The sequence below is a fragment of the Mustela lutreola genome, chromosome 13 (assembly GCF_030435805.1).
Source record: "Mustela lutreola isolate mMusLut2 chromosome 13, mMusLut2.pri, whole genome shotgun sequence".
Lineage (NCBI taxonomy): Eukaryota > Metazoa > Chordata > Mammalia > Carnivora > Mustelidae > Mustela > Mustela lutreola.
Window position 1 is genome coordinate 32,263,202 of NC_081302.1, and position 27,411 is coordinate 32,290,612.

At 37.7% G+C, this 27,411-nt stretch overlaps 1 protein-coding gene across 5 annotated transcripts in view; it reads left to right on the forward strand.

Moving 5' to 3' along the window:
- Positions 1 to 27,411, forward strand: part of TBC1D4 (TBC1 domain family member 4) — a 191,720-nt gene that overhangs the window by 154,403 nt on the left and 9,906 nt on the right. For 3 of the 5 annotated variants that reach the window (XM_059144337.1, XM_059144339.1, XM_059144340.1), the window contains 6 exons: positions 9,244 to 9,401; positions 11,593 to 11,802; positions 14,720 to 14,878; positions 19,633 to 19,791; positions 22,360 to 22,604; positions 26,571 to 26,730. In XM_059144337.1, coding sequence (XP_059000320.1) covers positions 9,244 to 9,401; positions 11,593 to 11,802; positions 14,720 to 14,878; positions 19,633 to 19,791; positions 22,360 to 22,604; positions 26,571 to 26,730 — 1,091 coding nt within the window. Of the gene's footprint in view, positions 1 to 2,271; positions 2,296 to 9,243; positions 9,402 to 9,443; positions 10,303 to 11,592; positions 11,803 to 14,719; positions 14,879 to 19,632; positions 19,792 to 22,359; positions 22,605 to 26,570; positions 26,731 to 27,411 lie in introns of those variants that run through there. The other 2 variants (XM_059144338.1, XM_059144341.1) reach the window with 2 other exon arrangements.

A 27,411-nucleotide genomic window follows, 5' to 3' on the forward strand; every position in this document is an offset into this window, starting at 1 on the left:
TAGTAACTGGAATGCTATCAGCACTCCCACAGTTCCTCCCCTTTTTCCACCCAATTCCTTCCCCTCCTCCTGACCGCTAATACCATAATTCATATTTGCCTGGTTTTGAACTTTATATAAACGGAATTCTTCTGGGGCACCTGGGTGGCTCAGTGGGTTAAAGCCTCTGCCTTCGGCTCAGGTCATGATCCCGGGGTCCTGGGATCGAGCCCCACATCAGGCTCTCTGCTCGGCAGGGAGCCTGCTTCCCCCTCTCTCTCTCTGCCTGCCTCTCTGCCTGCTTGTGATCTCTGTCAAATAAATAAATAAATAAATCTTAAAAATAAAACAAAAAAAACCCAGAATGATTCTGGTTTCTTTCGTTGCATGCTAGTTTCTGAGATTCATTCCCATTTTTATGTGCACTTCATTAATTTTTTATTGCTGCATAGTGTTCCATCTAATATGTTACAATTTATTTATTTGTTTGTTTTTTGCCAGTGGACATATGGATTGTTTCTAGTTTTTGGTTTATTTTATTTTATTATTTTTTTCATTTAGAGAGGGCTTGAGCAGCTCTCTAAGTAAGACAGAGGGAGAGAGGTGGAGAGAATCCTAAAGCAAGCTCCATGCCCACCATGGAGCCCGACATGGGGCTTGATATCACAACCCCAAGATCATGACCTGAACCGAAATCAAGAGTCAGACACTTAACCAACTGAGACACCCAGGCGCTTTAGTTTTTGGTTATTCAAAGAGTACTGCTGGGGCATCTGGCTGGCTCAGTTTTTAGAGTGTGTTATTCTTGATCTTGGGGTTGTAAATTTGAGCTTCGTGTTGGGTATAGAGATTACTTAACAAAATAAAATCTTTAAAAAATAGTAGTCCTATATATTATTAGTTGTGCATATCTATCCATTATTGAGGACTACGTCCACAGTAGTAAAATTGTTAGACAAAATTCTAATAGGTTTATTTTAACTAGTAAGTCACTTGGACATAAATTTACTAGTTACAGTCTTGGAGAGGGTGTTTTTTCAATTTGTACTTAGAAGTAATTTTAGATTCATAGGAAATCTGAAAAATATTATGGAGAACTCCTAGAAATGTTTTATCTAGATTCATCAACTTTTAAAAATTGCCACATTTTCTTTATTATTTCTTCTGTTCATTTACATATATAAATATATAAACGTAATGTATATGTAAATATATGTATGCATGTATGTATGTATGTATGTAAATAGATGCATACATATATCTTCATTCTAAGCCACTTGTGAATAGGTTGCATATATCATGTCCCTTCCCCCTGAATAGTTATATTTCCTAAGAATAAGGATAGTCAAGTGCATTCTTTTAACCCAGTGATTTCTGAATCTACATTTCTCATCACTACTTTCAGAGAGAACATTATGCATACATAATTACTGTAGTATCTGGAAATATTCAGAATATTAAAGGGAGGATGTTCAGAATACCATAAATAAAGAAAATTATATTTTATTAGTTGTATTTCTAAATATGCATAGTCAAATAAAGCATAGAGCAGGTTAGCATATAGGCTTACCCATACTACTTTTTAAAAAGCCTATTAATTTGAAATTTGAAACTCAGATTAGGCATCTTTCTCTAGGACCTCTAATAATCCTGAATTATTAAAAACATGTCAGGTTACTGTTTTAAAATATTAAATCTTTTAATATCCTGGCTGAGAAGAAGGAGCCAGGATATTTTTAATATCATGGTTTATTGATAAGTAGGTTTTTCTGCACAGCACTGAAATGATTAAGGAAGAGCAATAAGCATGTTTTGATTTATCTTTGAATTAATTTTTAAAAAGTTAATGTTATTTCATTGTTTAGTGACTAAACTATAATTGTAATGATATAGTATATTTATATAATATTTATCAGAAATATCCTTTCTATCACCAATCATCTTTGTCACTCCTTATAATTGCTTCTTAGCTTTTAAGCCTGTAACTGAAAAAACATTTATATTGAAGTTTATTGGTCAAAAGTAAAATGATCGTCATTATTGCTATTCACTTATAAGACTTTTCAGTGAGAAAAAAAGATTTTTTGCTAATGTACTTTGTGGTACAGTTTTGGTTCCATGTAGTTCTCTTGTGTTCACTGATAAAAATAGTATTATCATAACTCATGGTTCATTATTGCCTTATCTATGCCTTATTGATGACTAATGGGAATGCCTCTTTATTCTAAATCTTGATTTTGGACATATATCTCTGTATGTGTGCTAATGTTCCTTCTTTTCCTGTTGTACTAGACAGGACACCGCTTCAGAATCAAGGTGATTTGAGGTCTAAATATGTTCTTATAAAAACTCATAATTTCTTCCAACTGAATATCACTCCTTTTAAAAAGCAGTTTTGGCTGTCTCCTAAGTGCATGTCAAAATTCCAGTACTCTGATGGTTATGTAGTAGGGAAAATGTGATGCCTGGTGTAATCAAAGATCATAAATGATCATATAAAATGTTGATTGTAAACAGAAATCCTGTTTCTACTCTATTCCATGGTGGCAATTTCTTAGTACGGTGCTGTGGCCTTCAATCAAAGCCCAATTTTAATTTTGAATTAATAAACATGAGTTTGCTCATTTGGAGGTACATATGCATATATAAGGAATTTATTTCAAATCCTGAGAAGATGCAGAAATGAGCATCCTAAAAGAAACATACTCATAAAATTCAATCTGGTTTTCCCTCAAAGAGGATTGTTAATCTCTTTCTGTTCATCTTAATTCCTCACACATTGCTTACTTTTAGATACTGCTGGAGGCCAGACCTCCCGCAGGTCCGGACAAAGGAAAATACCTACTTCCTTATTATGGAAGTCTGACCACATCTGTAGTGACATTTCTTCCTCTTGACCTGCATGTTTTTTTGGTAAACATCCAAAATCATCGCTGAAAAACTTAATTGAAGATGATTATTTTTTGCTTTGTTCTAGTTTCTATACTTAGCTTATATCAGGAATCCAGTCAAACAGACATACCCATCTTCCTGTTTGGAGCCACTAACATTTAGATTTCTTTCTAGCTGGAGTGAAAACACATATGAAAGGCTGAACTAGAATGAGAAAGAAGGAGAAAAGAGAAAGGAGAAAAAAAGAAAATTATTTTGGCTACACTGATAAGACTTGAAACTTTTCACTGACAGGCACTTTTTAATGGTTGGGTGTAAGACCTTTAAATAATACTTTTTATCTACTTTTAAAACCCGAATGAAAATGTTAGTTTTACTGTGTGTCTTTGTAGGTTCTACTATAGGCATAGAAGTAGGTCTGTTTATTATTACCTTAGAAATCATTTGGCCTGTAATTTCCTTACTTTACATACGGTTAAATTGAGCCCCAGGGATATTTTGTATCTTGCTTGATATTATTTTCTTAATTTTAGGTTTTAGGGATGTGAGTAAGCAAATGAGCTTGCTACCCAGAGATACTTTAAATTCCAATGCAAAGAACTTGATCTTTTAAAAATTCACATTCAATGTAGAGTTTAGGAAATAAAACTCTTTGTTTTTCTCATTCTTTTTGTTTTACACATTGTTCTGCTGATTAATCTATCTCTGATTCATAGCTTAGATGCTACATATTGTTTTCCACTAGAATAGTTCAATATCAATTTAATTTAATTAGTAAAGATTTTCCATAGAATGATAGGATTGTCCCCAGTTGAAAGCCAGGTTTTAGCTAACCTCTTAGTGTACCTGATGGGACTGAGTTAAATTATACTATGGATCCTGTGGGAAAAGCTGAAGTTTCATCATTGTGTTGTTCCATGAGCCTTTCTTGAGGTATTTACCAAGAGAAGGCTTTTTCAGATTTCTGTCACATAGTTGCTATCACAGTAATCAAGTCTTGATTCTATCTTGAGTTGTAAAACATTGTGATTTCCATGTAGCTTTAATCAGTACTAGTCATTTTTTGGACTTGATGATGCTGATAGTTTTCAGTGGGGGTTAGAGGGCAGGAGGATGCGGGGGGGGGGGGGCAGTTTGCTGCTCAGCAGAATAATCCCTTTGTATATTGGTCCTTGCCCAGGACCTTTGTGAAAAATGTATCTGTGTTGCCCTGGGGCGGGGGATGGGGGGGTGGGGGGGGAGGGGGAGTAAAATGTGACTGCAACCTTAAGGTAGAGAGAGTCCCTGTGAGTGGTCACGAAAACATCTTCATTTTATATAGAATACATAGAATTAATTGTTATTAAAGCAGAGAAGTGTGCATTAAAAATTCTGTGTGAACACAGAAGTATGATGTTAATTTAATAGTTGATGTGGTGAAGCTTCTAACTGCTTGGCCAAAGATGTATTAAAAAGTTATCTTGAAGCTTTGTGGGAGGGTTCATATTATACTGAGAGCTTTGGATTCATGCTGTGTCCAGAAGGACTTAGAAATGCCTCCCAGCCTATAGGGTGATAACATGTAAGATAGGATGTTTCCTTTCCTTGTAAAGCATTGGTCCCTTTTGGATTAATTAATCAATTGCTTAATTAATCAATTGCTTAATTAATTAATTGCTTAATTAATTGCTGGCTGGTAATAGGATGTATATCTAGAATACACCAATACAAAAATATGTGGGAATTCTCCACATTGTCTTCCCTTTCTAATTATTCATTTTTAATGTCAGACATTTTCAGTAGAGGTAATTCTGGCACAAAATACTTTTTCTGAATATGTCTCTTGGGAAGCAGTTTATAATGTGCATGTTGGTGTTCCAAAATGCAAAAGCAGGAGGAAAAAGGCTATATGAAAAAAAATAGGAAATAGTTGTAATTTATCATTAAAAAAAGGTTAAAGATAATTCATACACTAATATAGGTATAGTCTACCATATTAATGTGGTTTTTTATTTGATCCCATTATTTTAAAAAAAGTATTTGCATTTTGGAATGGAGGTATTTCAAAAGCAGAGAAGAAATGAGACATTTGCATAAATGAACACCTAATTCTTTGAAGTTATGACTTTATTCCCTGAAAAGATGGAAAAAGGCATACTGATCAAAAGACTTCATGCTAGAGACTGACTTCTTTTTCACTAGAGCACACAGGGTCCTTGGGGTCCGGACAGCTTTACTTTTATGGTCTGATAGTGCTTTGGTGAACTAATGCAGAGTATTTACACTGGCCTGATAAGCTGTAGTGCCTGAGTCTCTGGCTTCTGGATGGCCCGGGTTTGAATCCTGGCTCCTCCACACAGCTGGGGGCAAGTTCCTCAGACCTTAGTTTCCTCACTAAAAATGGGAACAGAAGTAACACATACCCCACTGTGAGGATAAAATGAGTTTGTACTTGTAAAATGCTTAAGACAAGGCAGTTGCAACCTTAGGAAAGTCAGATTGCTGAGCACATGTAAATCAAAAGGCGAGCTGCGTGAGCTGCGTACTTTGAAAGCCTTATCTGGCCTCTGACTTCTGGAGACAGGGTTTCTCTCATGAAGTGAAGCAGGGTGGCTTTTGCCTTTTCTCAGCCACCAGCCTGCTTTTTCAGGATGCCCTTCTTTAGTACAAGATAAAGGATCAAGATCAAGGGTCTGTTATGCAAGTTCTTTTCAGTAAATCATTATCTTATATATTGACTGGTAATTTGGGGCTTATAAATTCTGACCATTAAATTCTGGACCTAAGAAGAAAAATGTGTCATTTGGCAATCTATTTAGATTATAGGATATGAAATTTTAGATGTTATGAAACTTTCAGCTTTGTAATGGGCTAATGGGAGGGGTATTTATGCACCTGTTTTCTGACCTAGTCCCCCAAAAGCACATATTTTAGAGACAATAATGAAGTTGGTAGGGGTACTTTTCGGTTTTATGTTTAGTACTCTCAGACATTTGATGGGTCATCAATAGTGAATTGGAAGGTAATTTTTTTTATTTTTTAAAGATTTTTATTTGTTTATTTGACAGACAGAAATCACAAGTAGGCAGAAAGGCAGGCAGAGAGAGAGAGAGGGAGAAGCAGGCTTCCCACCGCTGAGCAGAGAACCCGATGCGGGGCTCAATCCCAGGACCCTGGGATCATGACCTGACCCAAAGACAGAGGCTTTAACCCACTGAGCCACCCAGGTGCCCTGTGATTTTTTGGAAGGCAATTTTTAAAAGATGTTTTAATTCCAGCATTAAAATATAAAAATTTAACAATCCTTTGGTTTAGTTTACTCTAGTTCTCTTCATTAGAGCTGCTAAGAAGGAAAGAGGAATTACTGAACATTTACCCCATGAGGCATATTCAAATAGGTACTTCTTCAGAAGTCTTTCTTTAGCTTATAGATGCTCTTCTGTAGGACAGGAATCACACGTACTTGGAAGAAAGATGCCTTAAGTTGTTTCCTAACACCACTGTCATTGTTAATACTTATCAGTGCCATCCAGGGCTCAGTGTGTACGTTTGGGAAAGAGAGCTGTTAGAACATTTTGCCAGAAAGACTTAAAATTCATGCTACACACAGGGTTTTAAAATGGTATTCCTGACATGTTAGACTAACCAATATGACTTTTTTGTCCATTTTACTTAAACTTCTGAGTTAATGTTTTGTATGGTTTTACAATATTAATTTATGTAATGGAAATTTGTTAAGTGCTTACTATTGTTTTCTAGTAACTGTACTAGGAGCTAGAAATACATTCTGAATACTGGACATATAGCAGCTAACTGCTAGTAAGATAGTGTTACCAAAATGAAGATACAGAGTACGTCAGGGGTATTTATCAGAATATAACTGTTATTTACAGAACATTTGATTCACAGTTTCCAAAAGGGAAATACTTCAATTAATACTTTCCAAAGTGAAGAGCCTAGATGTTATCATTGACAGATGAATGGATAAAGAAGATGTGGCATATATATATATATATATATATATATATATATATATATATATAGGAGTACTATGTGACCATCCAAAAACCTGAAATCTTGCCGTTCGCAACAAGGTGGATGGAACTAGAGGGTATTATGCTAAGCAAAAGAAGTAAATCAGACAAAGACAATTATCATATGATCTCTCTGATAGGAGGAATTTGAGAAGCAGGGTGGGGGGTCGTGGGGGGAAGGGAGGGGAAAAAATGAAACAAGATGGGATCAGGGAGTGAGACAAACCATAAGAGACTTTTACTCTCAGGAAACTAACTGAGAGTTGCTGGAGGGGATGGAGGTGGGAGAGAGGGAAGAGCCGGGTGGTAGACATTGGGGAGGGTATGTGCTAGGGTGAGCGCTGTGAATTGTGTAAGACTGATGATTCACAGACCTGACCCCTGAAACAAATAATACATTATATGTTAATTAAATAAATCTTTAAAAATAATTAAATAATAATTAAATAAATAAATAACCAAATTAATTAAATTATCTCCTTAAAGGACCAGTCTCCAAATATAGTCACTTTGTAAGGTATACTGGGAATTAGGACTTTAGCATATGAATTTTGAGGAGAGAAAATCAGTCCATAAAGGCCATGAAGAAAAAAACAAATGTCATGTGCAAATTTACAAAGAAATGTCTATCTTTTATAAGCATTCTGTTATTCAAGTCGTATATATGAAAAAAACAACAACTTTCCAAAGTGGAAGAAAGGTGAACATGCTTAATTGGGATTACAGGGATTTTTGAACCATAGACATGTAGTGGGTCATAGATTTATTTAGGATACATGACAAAGGGATTTGACTGTATTCAGATGTACGTACACATCTGAGCTACCTCGTGAAGTATCAGAACATATCATGATACTTGCTAACTGTGCAGCAGCTCAGGCATAGACCTCTTACTTCACCTTAGTTTAGTGAATCCAGAAGGAGTATTTCCAGGGAAATAGATCAAGATGAAAGAGAACTGAATTACCTGATGTCTGCGAGGACATAAAATAAAAACGATGACAGGCAGGTGCAGAATTGCTCTCCTGACTGTTGATGGCCTCAGCACTACTGAGGCAGGGTTGTGGTTTTTCCAGCTCCATTTCCTAAGTACTGACTCTTCTTGACTCCATTAAAGTCCCATATCTGGGGCGCCTGGGTGGCTCAGTTGGTTAAGCAACTGCCTTCAGCTCAGGTCACAATCCTGGAGTCCTAGGATCCAGTCCCGCATTGGGCTCCCTGCTCTATGGAGTCTGCTTCTCTCTCTGACCTTCTCGCCTCTCATGCGCTCTCTCAAATAAGTAAATAAAATCTTAAAAAAAAAAAAAAAGTATCTTTTCTTGGTGGTATCACCACCTGTCAATATTATTATCTTCATCATTTTCTCAGGAAAGCTCAGAGGCTTTGAAACTGAATATTACCACCACTGACAGTCACAGTTATTACACAGTGTTCCAGCTGCTAACAGAAATGGTCTCAAAAGTGAGTTTGAGTCATAATGACCTTTTATTGCAGATGGGCCTAACATAACTTAGAATGTTCTTTCCTAGGAAATGACATTTTTAGAGCAGATCAGCATTTCCACATGTTTATTTCATAAAGCACCAATGTAGAAAGATGCCACACCCTCAAACTCCCCCAAAATTGGAGAAGGTGATTATGGAGTCAAGTAATTTAAACAAATGAGGGTGTGTCTGTATATTACTTACCTCTTGGAGTGTCCTAATGCATACCAGCATAATATAGTCTCTGTGAAGTCCTGCTATGAAGAAATGTTGCATATTTTTTATCTTCATCTAGCCAGTCTTATTGATGACAGTTTTTTATTGATATATCACCTGATAATAATCCCAAGGTTGACCGTTCCACGTTTATTCAGGTTCCTTTCTGCCATGGTCCAGATATTGGCGGCTAACAATTTGTAGACAGATCTTAAGAGCCACAGCCTGTGAGAAGCTATCTTTATCAGCCTTTTCCATAAGAGCATAAGGAAAGCCCTTTATGAGCCTTCTAGGAAATGTTTACATTGCTTAGAATACACTTTCAAATTTTTTAGCAAAGCATGAGTTAATTATTTAAATAACCTTTGCTCCTTTGTATACATACTTCTGTTCCTCAGGTTAGGACTTGAAATGGTTGGCTTCTATGGAATGAGTAGAAACCAGTGAGCTTCTCAGGACTGCGCTATGGCTTGGATTGCATTTTTCTTAGGATATGGCGGCCTGGGTGACCAGTGTGCCTGGTGACGCATTGCGCCATGTTGCCCGAGGCTTGTGCTTGCCCATGGCAGAACTTGTGAATGGCTTGTGCTCCCATATCGTGGTGAAGTCCATCTTATGCAGTTCTCCTTACAAGTTACGTATTTATTTGCTTTCCACAGTGATGGAGAAGGGAGAAAAAGGACCTCGTCTACTTGCAGCAACGAGTCCCTAAACGCTGGAGGAACCCCTGTCACCCCTCGTCGAATCTCCTGGCGGCAGCGCATTTTCCTCAGGGTTGCTTCTCCCATGAACAAATCTCCCTCAGCAATGCAGCAGGGTCTGTGTGGTACACACAAAACAATTACGCCTTCCTGGTATCATAAACTAGGGGATGGAATGCAGTGCTTTGGGTACAAAGAGATTTAAATGATTACAGTAGAGAAAGAATTTGTTTCTGTATCTGATACAGTGGTAAACTTCTCAGTTATCATTAGAACATGTTAGACATTCAGTAAATGCTTGTTGAGTGAATGAGTATGTTTCTCAGACTAAGCACTATGATAGTGCTACAAAAGCATAGATTTTTTTATTATTAGAAAAGTAACCTACACTTTTGTAAGAGTCACATATAAAACAAAGTGATATAGAAATGTTGAATGATTGAGAATGGATACAGATACACTAGGCAAATATCAATGGAAAGACTAGACCTATTAGTAATTAAAGCAAAGACTTCCAAAAGGGCAAAGGGAATATAACAATAATCAAAGATACAACAATAATGAGAACATGCATAATTATACAGCCCTGAAAGCCAGAAAATAGAACTTTACAGAATGTTTGGGAGAAATGAATCAGTAACTCTCATGGGAGATTTTAACATATTCCTCTCTGCAAATTAAATATAGAGAAGGTAAATACAGATAATATTTGAGAAATACAATTAAACAAGCTTGATCTAATATTTATACAGAGCCTTGCCCCCTATAGGGTAAATTCACTCATTCTTAGCACACATAGAACATTCCTAAAAATTAATTATGTACTTGGGTACAAAGGCAATTTAGTGACACAATCATAAATATTCATACTATATTCTCTGATTACAGTGCAAAAAAAAAAAAAAGAAATCAAGAATTAGAAGACAACTAAAATATCTCATGGGCTTGGAGACTGAAAACTACCCGTAACTGGAAGAAATAAAATATGCTCAGAGCCATATACATCAACATTGCACGGTATTTAGAGGGCATTTCTAAAATCAGGAAAGACAAAACTCAAATATACTGACGTATTCATTCAAGAAGCTAGAAAAGGAGTAAAATTTTTAAAAATTATTTATTAAGGAAATAAGGGTAGGGACAGAAGTCAGTCAGTAAAGAAAAAGAAACAAAATAACTCACATTCCTTGAGAAAAAATGAACTCTGCCTAGGGTGGCCAGAGAAATCTATATAGAAATGTTGGATATTTAAATCCATTTATTTATTTATTTATTTTTAAAGATTTTTATTTATTTATTTGTCAGAGAGAGAGAGAGAGAGAGCAAGAGCGAGCACAGGCAGAGTGGCAGGCAGAGGCAGAGGGAGAAGCAGGCTCGCTGCAGAGCAAGGAGCCCAATGTGGGACTCGATCCCAGGACGCTGGGATCATGACCTGAGCCAAAGGCAGCTGCTTAACCAACTGAGCCACCGAGGTGTCCCAGATATTTACATTTAAACTCGTTGCTGAGAGACGCATGTTTCAGAAAAAGGGACTAGCAAAGGTCTGATGTTATTGGAGAGAACTTTGCAGGTCAGAGAATCGCGAGAAATTCAGCATGATGGGAGCAGAGGACGGGAGATAGAAATAGGCCAGAAAGTTTCCATGAGGCCAAAGTCTGAAGCCGTCTATATGCTATTTGCAGTTAATTTAGATTTTGTGCTTTCGGATACAGCAACCATTGAAATGTTTTAAGAGACACAGTCGTGTTTGTTAGTAGAAAAATAATTGGCAGGAGTGCAAAAGATGGCCTGGAACAGAGGGAGAGAGTGAGCTCCACGATTGGGTAAGGGAATGTTGCAGGAGCGAGCAGAGGTGCCGAGCCAGGACATGCCCAGTGTTGCTCAGTGGCTCTTCTCCTGCCGGTCTCTGATGGTAGATGGAGACCCTTAGGAGATCGCTTCTACCTGCTCATGTAATCCTTTTGCTTTGCACAATCAGAGAATGTACAGAGATAAATTGCAGAAGTGTTGGGCTCTGGGGAATGCCAGTTCACTTCAGAACACCTATCTTATAGGTCATTTGGTGTGGAAAGAAGAAGTGGCGAAATTACATGTGCTTTCGTTTCACTCAAGAGGGAAATCTGGCAGGGGAATTTAGTCTAGTGAATTTACTTAAGTCGTTAGTTCCAGAAATGCAGTTACTGGGAAAGTGGTTTTGTAAAAAGCTTTATAGGTGGAAGATAGGATGAGAGAACACCAGATCTAGACAAAGCTTCCGTAGTCCGGGTTACGAGTCAGGAATGCCTCTCACTGTTTTCTTCTCTGCAGATGGACTGGACAGGAACGAGCTGCTGCCACTGTCCCCTCTTGCTCCAACCATGGAGGAGGAACCGCTGGTTATATTTGTGTCTGGGGAAGATGACCCAGAGAAGGCTGAAGAAAGAAAGAAATCAGAAGAACTGAGGAGTTTGTGGAAAAAAGCCATACATCAGCAAATCTTGTTGCTTCGAATGGAGAAGGAAAACCAGAAACTTGAAGGTTAGCCATTCAAACAGGACTAAATGATATGATACAGTAGATAACGGAAGGGTTTAGGTTAAAACCAACCCCAGCCTCCCCCACTCGTTTTCAGAATGTAAATACACTTTTACTAGGATTTTCCTGGCTGTCATCATTTAGTGTTATTTTGGAAGGTTGCTATGACATGGGAATGTTCAGCTTAAAATATTTATATTTTTGTTTCCTTGATAAAAAGTCAGACACCTTTAGAGTAATGGGAAATAGATAAATGGGTAAATAGTAATTGGGTAGTACAGAAAGTAGGTTCTGTGGAGTCAGTGCATTTGATATGACTGCAAGTTTCATGCTGTTGTGCATAACTTAGGAGAAAAACCCTTAAACGTAAAAAATATATTCTCTTTTTTTTGAAATTGATTCAAATTTTAGGCTAATTATATTTATAATAGAAGAAATGTGCCTATTTCAAATAAATTCTGTTTTGTACCCAGTTCAACTATCTAATTACCTGTTATCAAGTCAAAGTTCCTATTTTTTTGTTGTTGGCTTTATACATTTTCTATTTAACAAATCATATTCAAATCTTTATTAAATGTATAATTGGATAATTTACAATACCTACTGTGCCATTTCTCGTGCTTTACGGCTTAGTTTATGACTAGCAAGTGCTTTAGAATATGTTTTCCAGACTTTGAAAGAATATTATTTAAGCATATACAAACCACACATTAAGAGATGTGCAGATAGTACCAGACTCAAAAAATGTATTCATGTTATATTATTTGGCAATTCACTTAACCTAAAAAGGACCTTGTTTTCCACATTTGTAAAATGAATGATTTAGCTTAAGTCTACCCTTTGACTTATAAGAAGTCCTTTGACTTATTGGAAAATGTATAATCTAGGTTTTTCTCTGGCTTGGTTTTATTGTGTTATCTTCCAAAAAGCTTTTTTTGTGCAGGCATTCACATTTCTGTGTTTGCCACCTATCTTAAGATTCCTCTTATTAGACTTACCATTCAATTTCCTTTTTTTTTTTTTTTAAAGATTTTATTTATTTATTTGACAGAGAGAGATCACAAGTAGGCAGAGAGGGAGGGAAGCAGGCCCCCCTGCCGAGCAGGGAGCCCGATGCGGGACTCGATCCTAGGACCCTGAGATCATGACCTGAGCCGAAGGCAGCGGCTTAACCCACTGAGCCACCCAGGCGCCCACAATTTGCTTTTTAAATTGAATAATATTTAGTTTGCCAGGAAACACTGTATTTTCTTCATTGTTGTTTTCTTGGCAGAATGGAAAGTATATGAGGTTTTAAATAACCCTAGCAAATGAATCTTCTTTTCTTTAAAATTAAAACCCCAATTAATCGTTACTGAGATAGCTTTTAAAAGGTTGTTGTGATAAATGGTATGCCCACTCAAGCTTTTATTATAGATTTTGAGAGGGATTGTGTTCCTATTCAGGATAAGACAAGAGATGACATTTAGCAGATATGGTAAGAAACCCTTATTAGTTCTGGATTTCTTAAGTAACAAAGACAAAAAATAGTTGAGCTGATTAAAATTCTATTCAGTGGGTAATCATTTATCGATGGTTCTTTGTTGTTTGCCTAGTTAACCAGGTGAGGACAGACATTGACTGCTCTTCCTCAGCATTTTATCCTCAGGGCCTACAGCTGGCACAGGTCTTGATTATTATTTTAAATGAATAATGATCTAGAGAAGGTTGCAGGGGAAAAGGAAATGTGTCCACTGTAAAAAAAAATTAGTAAAGCTACATATAGGGTTGTATTAATCATGTGCTTTAATGAACCCACTTCTTGAAAAAAAATTATTTGACTATTATAGAGAAGTATAAAGCAAATATTGAGAAACAAAGCTAAACTCTGCTAGAAAGCCATCTAGTGGTTTCCAGGAGGAGTAGTTTTGTAATGAAACTTACTTTTGATTATGTCTGGACTTCTAGGTAGAAACTTTTATGCCTTAGTTGAATAGTGGTATTATATGATATTTAAATTCTTTGAAATGGTTTCAAACACACTAAGTTAAGGGTAATACTCATTCTGCTATTGTTTTTGTGCTGTCGAGGACTTTGGATGCTTGACAAAGATTTGTGTTGCAGAAGGTAAGGGGTTGAGCCTGGGGAGCTTGAATGGGTACATGTTGATCTGAGAGACTCCTGTTCAAAGTGATCCTAAGGAAAGAGAAGAAAAAAATAGCTAATTTTTTTTTCATTTTCCCTTTTGGAATCAATTATTAAAGATAAAGAGCACATTAAGATAGTAGTTGCTATTAGAGGCCTTTTTAAAAATGAGCTCTGGGCTTATCTTTTAGGTTATCAAATGAGAGAGAATTCTGTAATATAGTAAAGAATGGAAGTAGTGTTGATTTCAGTGAAATGAAGTTTCCTCTTTAAGGTTATTAAATATGAACAGGGACACATGGATTAGTGTTTTTAGAGGCAGTATTGGTAACTCTGGAAATGGTTATAAAAATTTATTGGGTTTTATGGTCAAATATATCTCTAATTAATGTTAGCATGAGGTATTGTTTTCTCCTATATGTCATATATAAAATATTAATGGTGTTGAAAATGATGCAAGTTGTTACTTGTGAGGCTATCACGTTTGTCAAAAAAATTGCAGTTTATAGCTTAGCAAATGTGGTTTGTTTTTTCATGCTTAGCAGAGTTCCCATCTGTAAGATACAGAGTGAAACCTCCTTAGGAAGTTATTTCTGATACTTTTTTACATGAAATGACTCAAAGTTTGGGAACCTTTCGGGTATCCTCAATTTTTTTTTTAAGTTTACTCTGATCAGATGTTAGTGGATGATTCCTGAAAGTCGTTTGGTATGATTTTACAAATAAAACAAAAATGTTAAAAATCCTGTGTTTTAAGAATGCACGGGTTTTACATAAATTGTTCTGTTTTTGTTAGCAAGCAGAGATGAACTCCAGTCCAGAAAAGTTAAACTGGACTACGAAGAAGTTGGTGTATGTCAGAAGGAGGTCTTAATAACCTGGGATAAGAAGCTGTTGAACTGCAGAGCTAAAATCAGATGTGATATGGAAGATATTCATGTTTCTCTTAAAGAAGGTATTCTGGATCCTTTTTTTTTTTTTTTTTTTTGACTACAGTTGATGCACAATGTTACATTAGTTTCAGGTGGATCATTGTAATTTTTTTTTTTTTTTAAAGATTTTATATATTTGAGAGAGAGAATGAGAGTAAGCAAGCACAAGCAGTGGGCAAGGGGCAGAGGGAAAAGCAGACTCCCTACTGAGCAGGGAGCCAGATGTGGGACTGCATCCCAGGACTCTGGGATCATGATCTGAGCTGAAGGCCAATACTTAACTGACTGAGCCACTCAGGGGCCCATGTGATAATCTTTTCTTTTTTTTAAAAAATTTTTTATTTTTTATAAACATATATTTTTATCCCCAGGGGTACAGGTCTGTGAATCACCAGGTTTACACACTTCACAGCACTCACCAAAGCACATACCCTCCCCAATGTCCATAATCCCACCCCCTTCTCCCAGCCCCCCTCCCCCCAGCAACCCTCAGTTTGTTTTGTGAGATTAAGAGTCACTTGGTTTGTCTCCCTCCCAATCCCATCTTGTTTCATTGATTCTTCTCCTACCCACTTAAGCCCCCATGTTGTATCACCACTTCCTCATATCAGGGAGATCATATGATAGTTGTCTTTCTCTGCTTGACTTATTTCGCTAAGCATGATACGCTCTAAGAAAACATTTAGAGATTTTTTGATTGTGTAGCTCAGGCATATATGCTTTGCCTATAAAAAATGGGAAGTAATTTGCTTTTGACTACAGTCAGTGGCTCAATTGGGAAGAAAACTATGCTTAATGGAGAGCCTGTCCCTGAGGAGTTAGGAGACACCTTTCCTAGAGATTGTCCCGACTTCAACCAGCTCTTCCTAGCCCTGTGTTGTTGTTTACCAAGAGGGAGTGAATGCATTGGTACAGACCTTGGATTACATTCATAAAAATAATTTAGACTTATAAACTTGACCCACTTCCATCATTTGGTCAGAAATGTTTATATTTATGTGTAAATGTATTATATATGTATATTTTCACCTATGTATATATATACATAAACAGATTTTCATTTTTATTAATCAGTCAGTTTTTCTTCCACATATGTTTGTTTGTTTTCGAAAGCTTGCTTTTAATCAGCCATTATACTGCATTGCTTCTCTACCATATAAACTGACTGATATTTAAACATCTCAAATTTAAAATTAAAACTAGCATTTCTGTGACCCAGATACTAAAATGAGAATCTCCATGGCCTGAATGAACTGATGAGTGTAAAATAAAAATCCAAAAATGGCCAAAGAAATCTGATAATGAGTCTTGTTTTAGAAGCTTATGATTAGTGTGTGAAACTGTTGCACCATTAAGTTTAAATTGAAGTTGGGAATAATTTTGTAAGATGCTACATTTACAAGCCTCATAAATGGGGGTTTTTTCCCTTGAAGATATGGGAGTTGTAAAGATTTTCATTGACTGTATTATTTGGGACAAAACAGTGGGTTAATAGGATGTGCGTGAGATGTTGATCACAGCGTTCTTTGGAATGGCTTTCACAGACGTTTTGGGGTGCTCATCTTTCAATTTCATAAAGAATACATTTTAAACTTTTTTGGGGCGCCTGGGTGGCTCAGTGGGTTAAGCCTCTGCCTTCGGCTCAGGTCATGATCTCAGGGTCCTGGGATCGAGTCCCACATCGGGCTCTCTGCTCAGCGGGGAGCCTGCTTCCCTTCCTCTCTCTCTGCCTGCCTCTCTGCCTACTTGTGATCTCTCGCTGTCAAATAAATAAATAAAATCTTAAAAAAAAAAAAAGAAGAATACATTTTAAACTTTTAAAAAAGAGGGGTGCCTGGGTGGCTCAGTGGGTTAAGCCTCTGCCTTCGGGCTCAGGTCATGATCTCAGGGTTCTAGGATGGAGCCCCGCATCAGGCTCTCTGCTCAGCAGGGAGCCTGCTTCCCTCTCTCTCTCTGCCTGCCTCTGCCTACTGTGGTCTCTCTCTCTGTCAAATAAATAAATAAAATCTAAAAAAAAAAAAAAAAGATATTTTTATTTATTTATTTATTTATTTGAGAGAAAGAGAGAGAGAGAACGTGTGCTTGAGCAGTGGGGGGGACAGAGGGAGAGGGAAAGGATCTCAGGCAGGCTCGACGCTCATTGTATCCTGTGCTCCAGGGAGGCTGAACTACTCTGGGTCCCAGTGTATGTCCCAGGCTGTTTCTTGCATGGAATGCTCCAGTTCCCTCTACATTTCTTCTTCCTACGTCTCTCCCTGCTCCCCATTTCCCATCATCCCTTTATTTCCACCCCTCATCTTTCTTACTCTTCCTTTCTCTCGCCATTCCTTGCCCATCTGATGGTGTTCAAACATTCCTCTCCTTTTTAAAAATAACTAATTTCTTTATAAAAAACAATTTTATTGATTAATTTGACAGAGAGAGAGCATAAGCAGGGAGAGCAGCAGAGGGAGAGAGAGAATCTCAAGCAGCGGGGAAGGGCAGAGGGAGAGGGAGATGCAAGCTATCCCCTGGGCAGGGAGCTCCCCGTCGGGGCTGAATCCTGGGATCTCAGAATCATGACTTGAGCTGAAGGCAGACACATAACTGACTGAGCCACCCAGGCACCATCACATTCCTCTTCCCAAAGGGGTTGCGGCCCACATTCCCAGCCTGGAGCCTGTTATCTTTTCGTTCTCAGTTCAAATACTATTTCTTCAGAAATAATGTGCCCCTATTTCTCTTCCACCAAAACAAATTAGTTTCACTTTATTATTTTTCTCATGTTTCTTTCCCTTTAATTGTGCTTATCATAATTTGTAATTTTGTGTTTTTGTATATATTTGTTTAATGTTTTTCTCACCCCACTACTGCCTACCTAGCACCTAAGAAGCATCTTGTGCAAGTTATTTACTGAATGAGTACATGGATGAATGAATGAATGAGAATCCATTCCTGAGAATGGATTTATTCATCTCCTAGGGATAAAGTATCCTTAGTACCATTCTCTGTACTTTGCTACATGTTAGATGTTCAGCAAATACTTACTTAGCTGAAGTGAATTGCCTTCTTGCCAAATTGTTATTGGGTGGATAATAAAACATCCCACTCACATATTAGAGATTCAATTAATGGGCTAATGAAAGTTATCCAAAAAATGACATGTGGTCATTCATTCATTCATCTAACATATGTTTAAATAGCAAGGTATGTTTTGGGTTTTCATCATACAGAGATGAACATTTGCTTGTTATTCTCAAGGAGCTCACCATTGGTAGTAGGGAAAATAGGCAAACATGCAGTGTAGATCTAATCTAATATGGTGATGTTAGAGTATGTGTCAAAGAGTGTGTGAGAAGGGAGTGATTACTCCTACCTAGAGATATGAGAAAGATCTTCAGTAGATGAATGGCATTGAGGTTCAGCCACAACAGATGAATAGAAAAACACTGTGCAACCAAGTGGGGAAACTTGGAAGTCCATAAGGCAACAGTAGGAACAAGTTTGGAGGTGTATTGTGGAAGGCCTTAAAAATTATGTCAGTGAGCCTGAGTTATACCTTTCTGGACAATAATACTTTTGGTTTATGCAAATAATGGTACTGAAGTTCAAAGATATCAGTGCCATTAAACCTTCCTTAATCAGCTGGGAGCTCAGAAACCTATTCCCCATCCAGTTTACCTGAACTCAAAATACTTTGTGAAGTAGGGTATCTTAGTATACAGAATTGAATTCTGTCCCTCCCAGGACCTACTTCATTTTCTTTGGCATAAACAAAAGGTTTTTTTTTGAGGGGGTGGCACCTGGGTGAGTCAGTTGGTTGAGGATCCAACTCTTGGTTTCAACTCAGGTCATGATCTCTGGGTGGTGAGATCAAGCCCCGCACTAGGCTATTTGCTCAGCATGGAGTCTGCTCGGGATTCCTTCTCCCTCTCCCCCTGCCCCTCCTGCTCCCAAGCTCGCTCTCTCTCTCTCAAATATATAAAAGAAAAAACAAAACAAACAAAAACACAACAAAGTTTTGGCATACTCTGAGATGCTTGTGATACCCTTTGGTTCTCAAACATAACGGAGTTCACGTTTCATGATACAGGCCGGATGTTGTCTTGTCAGAGAGTGTTTTGGAGCACTCTGGTTTGCTTTTATGTTGTACTGACCATTCTTATTAGTTCATTCTTGTATGACCATACAAGATAGAACTTGTATAGACCATACATACAAAATAGTAAAAATGCTATTTCATTCTCTTTTACATGGTTACTTGTTGATGTCAAACATTTAGAAATTGTAAGTACTAACATTTGTTATTAGCTTTAAACCAAATGAAAGATGGGACTAGGCAATGATACGTCTCATGATTGCAGAATTTGGTCTCTGAAGCCAGACTCAGGGAGTTCGAGTTCTAAACTTCCACTTATCAGCTGCGCAAACTTGGGCAAGTTGCTTAGCTTTTTTCTGCCTCTGTCTGGCCATCTGGAAAGTGGGGAGATTAGTAAGGGCCTGTCTTACTGGGTGGTTTTCTGGGAATGACGCTGAGTAGCAAGGCACCCTCGATGAGCGTTGTATTAGGTGCCCAAGCAGTGTTGGCTGAGCTTAACGTTGCCGTTACAAGACATCGGCTGTTATGGGATGATACTTGTCAAAACGTGCTTCTGTCAGGACATGATACTGTGGGTCAGAGGGTGGCCTGCAGGCCATCGCAGCAGCCTGTTTTCAGGCCCTGCATAGTTCCTCAGCTGCAATTGAACAACCTCATCCCGGAGTTCAAGACCTTGCTTTTTTTTTTTTATCTTTGCAGGTGTTCCCAAAAGTCGACGAGGAGAAATTTGGCAGTTCCTAGCTTTACAGTATCGTCTAAGGCACAGATTGCCCAATAAGCAACAACCTCCTGACATATCCTATAAAGAACTTCTCAAGCAGCTCACTGCTCAGCAGCACGCTATTCTTGTGGATTTGGGTATGTCTGCTCCATTGATTATTGTACAAAAGTAGACAGTAGGTCCCTTTGTTGAGTTTTTTGGGGGGATTTTGCTTGGGTTTCTTGTTTTGTCGTTGTTGTTGTTGTTGATTGTTTTGTTTTGTTCTGGTGTTGCTAAACAAGATGTGTTGAATTATGCAGAGCTGCTGACATTGCCCTTTCTTGAGGGCAAGCTGGCTTTTAATCTGGTTGAAGATACCATATATGTCGAATACAGAATGAAGTTTTCATTCCTAAACCTGCCTCCCAAAAAGGGTGTTATATTTGAATCATTATAAAGGTCATGTTATCGGATACTATCAGTTCCTCTATTTTGAACAACTGACTTTTGTTTGAGATAGACATTTATTTTCCTCAGTCAACACTGGTTTTAAAATAGGCTAGAATAGATTAAAAGGGGCACCAAAAAATTACACAAGCCTTTGGATATCACTTTAAAAAGCAATACAATAAGTGGCTATGTTGTGGAACCATGAATACACCCCTATAGGATGAAAAAAAAAAGAACTGTCCTAATATTATGTGAATGGGTACTTGTGAGAATTGACAGCATCATAAAGCTATCTTTTTAAATGCTAAATTTCAAATAACTAATGGGAAGTAAAAATGGTATGCTTTTAAAAATTACATTGTCTTTAGTTTTTCTCTAGCATATTATATATTTTATTATTTAAAAATGCCTAATTGATTGGATTAAATATTATATGTTGGCATTTGACTATTTCATCTGTATCCCCAGAAGTTAATGTATTTGAAGTGGCCAAATACGTTACCTGAGTCCCTTTGGGAAGATAAGGGATTACCTTATATTTGGGGGTCACCTTTTATTAGGGCACTTTAAAAAATCACTAGCCAAAACCAAGTTTGGCTCTCTGTTCCCATGCTCGCTTCGGCAGCACATATACTAAAATTGGATCTCTGTTCCCTTAGGATGATAAACATCCCATTGTTGGGAAAGGACCTGACTCATTTAATATTTTTTGAGTCAATAATTTTTGAAAAGGGGAATTTTACAGAGAAACTAAAGACTTCAGTCTTGTCTGATTTTACGACTGAGCTGTGGTTTTAGGCAAATTACTCTGCTTCTGAGTCTCAATCCTCTCATTTAAATGGGCAATCCTTATGGATGCCCGCAGATCTCCGGTTCTGTGACTAGAAGTTGATGACCAGACTAGAAATTGGGATGGTTCATTTAGGGCCAGTCAAGACTCCTAATAGAGAGGAGATAAGAAGATCAGATTATAAGGGAATGTTGGTCTGGAAAAAAAATGGAGCTAGAATTAATGTCTTGGATAGAGAGTACATTTGTAGTTGTCTTTAACAACAATTTTAAGTAATGAAATAAAATGGTAACTTAAAAAAAATCATTGATTTAACTCTCCTTGTAGCCATCTGTGTCTCCTTAGGCTGTGCTGCTTTTCTCCTGTCTTCCTCTTGCTCTGCAGAATTAATCTTATCAGTTCTTGGGGAAAAAAAATAAAACATGATCACTTTTTAGCATATGTGGTGGAAAACATTTAAAGCTCTGGCATTCTTACAAGTACTCACTGACAAGAGTAGTCATTTCACAAGCAAGCTGATAGCCCGTTCATTTCTGTGGCAGAAGGAAAGCCCCGTGCCAGTGTACACAGCTTTGGTGACGAAGATGGCTTTGTTTCAGTGTTTAATACCAGCTTGTCAGTGATCCAGTGATTTTGTTTGCTTGCTGGGCTGTCTCTATCGTAATTTTATGCTCAGAGGTGAATTTTAGAGGGGAATTTATTTGAAATCAGCTTGACCTTCTGCTTTACTTGCTCTTTTTAAATACATTGAAAAAAGGAAAGAGGTGTATATGGCTCATGGAGGTGGTTTAAGAGAACAAAGAATATTTGAGAAAAGGGGTATTTCATGAAAAACAGACTGAATATGAAACAAAACAATTTCAAAAAGTTCCTCCAGTGTCATAGGACAGGAAAGCAGGACTAAATCTGCTTATGGACTGCTAAGATTTCCTTTTAAATAATAGGAGACCTTTAATAAGATTATGATTTCAGTCAGAGTGGTCTTTTCTTTCTTTTTCTTTCTTTTTTAGAGAGAGAGAGAGAGAGACAGAGCAAGTAAGGCAGAGGTGGGTGCGGTGCAGAGGGAGAGGGAGAGAGATGCAGGGCTCCATCTCCCAACCGTGAGATTATGACCTGAGCCGAAATCAAGAGCAGTACAGGCGCTTAACTGAGACTGAGCCACCCAGGCTCCCTGAGGGTGGACTTTGTGTGAACTTAGAATTTGCCTTGATTTATAGCCCGAATAGATTTTATATTCTGTTTTCCTGGGATCGCTCCTGGACATGCCCTTGATTCATTTGTGAATTTGTTATTGTCTTCTAGAAAGATGTGCTCCTTAGCATCAAATGTTTGCTTCCCTTTCATATGTGGATGGGTTCTCCAAGCAGCTCTCACTGGTCCAGAAAAGAATGTTTGTTTCTTCCTGGAAATCACTGCATTGCAATTTCATTTTTGGCTCCTAAGCATCCAGATATCTTAAAACTATTTCTTTTCTCTTTCTCTGCAGGAAGGACGTTCCCTACTCACCCCTATTTTTCAGCACAGCTTGGGGCAGGGCAGCTCTCACTCTTTAACCTCTTGAAAGCCTACTCACTGCTGGACCAAGAAGTGGGTTACTGTCAGGGGATCAGCTTTGTGGCTGGAGTGCTGCTTCTGCACATGAGCGAAGAGCAGGCCTTTGAAATGCTGAAATTCCTCATGTATGACCAGGGCTTCCGCAAGCAGTACAGGCCTGACATGATGTCGCTGCAGGTGAGGCACACGGGCAACTTTATGAACAATCGTGGTGGCAGTAGCCCTCTCCTGGCTCACGGTTAAGACTGAAAGAGATTTGCACCATCTTGGAATTCTTATAAATGGAGAGACGTGTTTTAGGTTAACGGCTTTAGTGTGGGATTTGCTCTTTGGCTAAACCTGTAAGTGTATGACAGTGTCTCTACAGAAAAACCCTTCCATGAAGCTCCTGAAGTGAACAAATAAGCAATTTCTAGAAAGGTAGTGGGTGGGTATTCAAGTCTCTTTCCCCTCAGTCAGCAAGTGGAGATGGAGAAAGAATTAAGTCCTCTTACTGCACTTTTCCGCAACCTGTCAACTGAAAGATCGTAAATCTTTTGGTCAATGTAAAAATATAATGTTTTTTCTTTTACCGTGAACGCATCCGTTGCAGATAGCTGTGTCATGGTTCTTCTTGAACTTACCATGTCTCCCCTCCTTTATCTTAAGGTCAGATACACTCTTCTAGAGGAAAAGTCAGTGGCTCTCTTCAGTCTGCTTTCCTTCGCATGCACTGAGGAAGCACCATTACCACATTTTAGTCATTATAAGAGGGGCATTCGCTGCTGCTGCTGTGATCTTCGTCCGATTTCAGACTCCCCGTATACATAGCTCTCCCTTCTAGTTTATTCATTTATTTATTTTTTTAAAAGATTTAAAAAGATTTAAAAGATTTAAAAGATTAAAAAAAATTTTTATTTGACAGAGATCACAAGTAGAGAGGCAGGCAAAGAAAGAGGGGGAAGCAGGCTCCCCAACGAGCAGAGAGCCTGATGGAAGGTTCGATCCCAGGACCCTGGGATCATAACCTCAGCTGAGGGTAGAGGCTTTAACCCACTGAGCCACCCAGGCGCCCCTCCCTTCTAGTTCAAAGTCTACTTATCTTAATGTATTGGTTTCTGACAAGCTGTTTAGATTTTATCTATAGATATGATATCATAAACAGCCACTACCTTCCAAAAGAAAGCTTTTAGTAGTGAAAATATAAAGGAAGACTGTAAAGAGAGGAATGTCAGAGTTTTCCTCCCTTCAAATGGGGTAGGCATGATGCCCAGTTCATTATAATATTATGCTGTAGATAAGAAGTAAAATATTTAAAAAATGCTTTTCAGATAGATATACTCTCTTCCTTGGCTCCCACGGATCAGTTTTTACACTTAATATTTTAGGTACCAGTCTATAGACAGAAAAGGACTGGGTTTTCACCCCATGAATATTACAGTAAGTGGTATTTTCTTAAGAAGATCAGTGGAGAGGAAGTGGTCCCTTTTTCTTCTTTAAGATGAAATTTTTGCTAGGAAGATAGGCAGGGCTTTCCGCTCAGCTTTGGGTTTTCAGACATGAGTTCATATGAAGGGTTTTCATAAGGATATGTAAATATAGTGATTTGATTCCTAGCTGATGACTCTTCATAGGTCTGTTAACATTTCACAAGTTAAATAATGACAATGGAAGGCTTTATTTTTTATTTTATTTCTAATGTTCGTCTATATCTCATGTTAGATAGCAAGCATTGATGCCCTTGTAAAGAATTAAGTAGCTCTGATTTCCAGAAATAAGTTTGATATCTCATATCAGAAATTTTAAAGGATGGACCTGTGAGTTGTGTTTGACTTAGGTCCATAAATAGAAAGATAGATGTAATTATCACTTTAAAAATGCAGTGATTTTCCTTTTTTTTTTCTTAAGATTTTATTTGTTTGTGAGAGAGAGGAAGAGAGAGAGCCCAGGCGAGAATGAGAGGGAGAAGCAGACTCCCTGCTGAGCTCATCCCAGGACCCTGGGATCATGACCTAAGCTGAAGGCAGATGCTTAACTGACTGAGCCACCCAGGCACCCCAAAATGCAGTGATTTTTTAATTTAAAAACTCATCAATCTGCTATAAAAAATTTTAAATTGGATTAATCTAATTATATAGTTTGCATCTACCAAAGGAATGTTTTCTGTCTGTAATAATGACAGTGAAGTTGTTTTCATCTTTGACAGTATTTGTAGAGGCTGCAAGACTGGGGGCCTTATTCCAGGAGGATAGAGCTTTTTGCTCCATAGAGTGAGGTACAACACTTCTCTACTTTCAGGAGCAGAAAGTGTTTTTGACTTCCAGAAGTGGAAGCAGCAGTGGGCTTGGATCACTTGATGGGATTTCTGACCACCTGCGTGGTTTCAGCTTAGGTACTGCTGGGTCTTGGCCTCGGTTCCCTTATGTGTGACATGAGGAGGTTGAGGTCTCTTTTAACTTTGTCTCCTCATGTTTTGTAGTTGCTTTTTCTCGTGTTGAGTGTAAAAACATTGTGTCTTTTATCTCTAGTCTTTGCTCTCCCCTTTCCCCGTCTTCTCTGCCTTTCTCATCTCTCTCCACATCTCTCCTCTGGTTCTGCCTCCTCCATCAGAAGATTTGCCGTGTTATGTACACTGTAAAAACTTAAGAATTATTTATTTTTAGCAGAGGCATTTTATCATTAAAGTTTCCTTTGAAGGAAGACTGAATTGTGGTTTTGTTTGCCTTTTTCGGAAGAGATTTAATGTAAATCTACTTTGATGGAGGAAATGTACTAACCCCCCCAGTTTAGAATGTAGAAAAGGAAACAGTTCTTTAAAAAAAAAACAAAACATTGACGTATACCTTCTGTGTCACAGTCCTCCGTGAACAAGAACAGAATGTGATTTATAATATGTTCTCTTTATTCTGCTAATTAGACTTCTTTGATTTTTATGCTACCAAAATACTAATTCTTCTGTTGATAGAGCCCAGTATGTCTATTTTCTAAATTGTAAACAGCCTAAGGGAAAGATATGATTTTTCCAACATGATTGAGATAATAATCACATTCTTTTAAACCTTTATGTCTAACTGAAGCTAAGCTTCTTGTTCTGTAATTGTGACTTCCTGTGTCCTTTCTTTCCTTTTACAGTGTGTGGAACTTAGTTTCCACAGGTATGTGTTACAGATAAGGATCAAACAAATAATTTGCTGTATTTATGCACAGTACTTTTTTAGTTGTATGCTCTGGAAACAACAGCTGAACTCACAATATAATTGGTTATTTTAATGCATTTTGTAAAGCTATTTAAAGGTGGTATTTTGATATCTTCTAGTGAAACAAGTTGTGTTAGTTTTAATAAAGTACCATGTACATTTTAAACCAAAATGTCAAACTGATAGAACTGATCAAGGAACCACTACTCAGTATGTTACTCTGTGGATAAAAATGTAAATTAAAGCACAATTCACAAATATGTTTATTATTTATTGCCATATGCTGCCTTCATAATGGTTTTTTTTTTTTTTTTTTTTGGAAATGCCAATAAGCCATAGTCAAGTGAAATAACTTCTTCTTTTAATACTAGAGACAGCCAGACTGTACTTTTTGCTTTAATCCCCATTGTCATAAAGAAATATGCTGCTGGAATACCTTGAATATTGGAAATCCCGTCTCAAGCTTCTGGCTCCATTACATTCTAAGCCAGGCAGTGTCCTAGCACCACAGGTGCCTGGTGGGGTTTAAGCCAGAGCTCCATCATAAATCAGATGCTGGGCCCAGCACAGATAGGCAACCTCTGCATCTGAACTAAATGTGGTAGATCCTTTTGAATGGAAGCTTTTCTGGAATTGGTCTGAAATTAGAATGGACCTCCCATGAGAGTCCTAGGCCAGGACAGTTCTGATTAAATTCCAAAAGCAATGCCTTCCTACACGAGGGAAGATGACCATTTCAAACTTGCTCAGTCATCTTAGATGGACTCTTACTGACCTGCTTTCTGACCTCAGTTAAGTGAACTTGGTCTTTAATATCAGCTTTTACATAATAAAAATAAAATAATACTACTTTCATGTATTGAATATATGTGAATTTGTTATTAAATATTAAGGTAATAAAATTTAGTTTATTTTTTGCACAGATAAATGCATAATATTTTATTTTTCTTCTCCAAATTAACTTTAGATTCAAATGTACCAGCTGTCCAGGCTCCTTCATGATTATCACAGAGATCTCTACAATCATCTTGAAGAAAATGAAATCAGCCCCAGTCTTTATGCTGCCCCCTGGTTCCTCACATTGTTTGCCTCTCAGTTTCCACTAGGATTTGTAGCCAGAGTTTTTGGTAAGAGATGCCTGTGATCAAATGAAACAGTGTTACTTATCCCCAGGAATATTCTTCTTGCCATGTGGTGGCCCAGTTATTTTATCGGGTGTTACACAGAACAGCAAATTGCTAATGGAATTTAATAAATGTGCCTGGTTCTATTCTGAGAGTGATTTAAAACCATATTGGTCTTAAATGAAATTGACATTAAAAGGGAAAGAAGAATTGGGCCGTGTATTTGGGGAGCTGTGATGGAGCTCTTATTTTCATTTAGACCCCCAAATCAGAAGACACTTTTTCAAAAATCTAAACTAAGGACTGACTATGTAAATTTTCCATATTTTTGTACACATCCTTCTTAGCTCAGTTTTTGTTTTTGTTATTCTTTTCCTATTGTCTCCTTCAACACTAATTCAAAAGAGAGAGAAATATGTTCTCAGGTTCGGTCAGTGGAAGCACCTGTATCAGGATGATTTCTAATGACTTTTTAAAAAATCTGACTTTTGTTAGTAGGATAACTGAAATTCCTATTTTACTGCTTAAATGACTCTCCTTCCATCCAGTGCAGTGGCGGTACCTGTCTCTAAGACTGGGTGGCTCACGGAAAAACCACTAAGCACAGGCAGTTACGTCTGGGGCAAGTTACTGAGTTCCCATTTTGCTTCATCACGGTGTTAGGCCCAGGAATAAAAAAGAGAC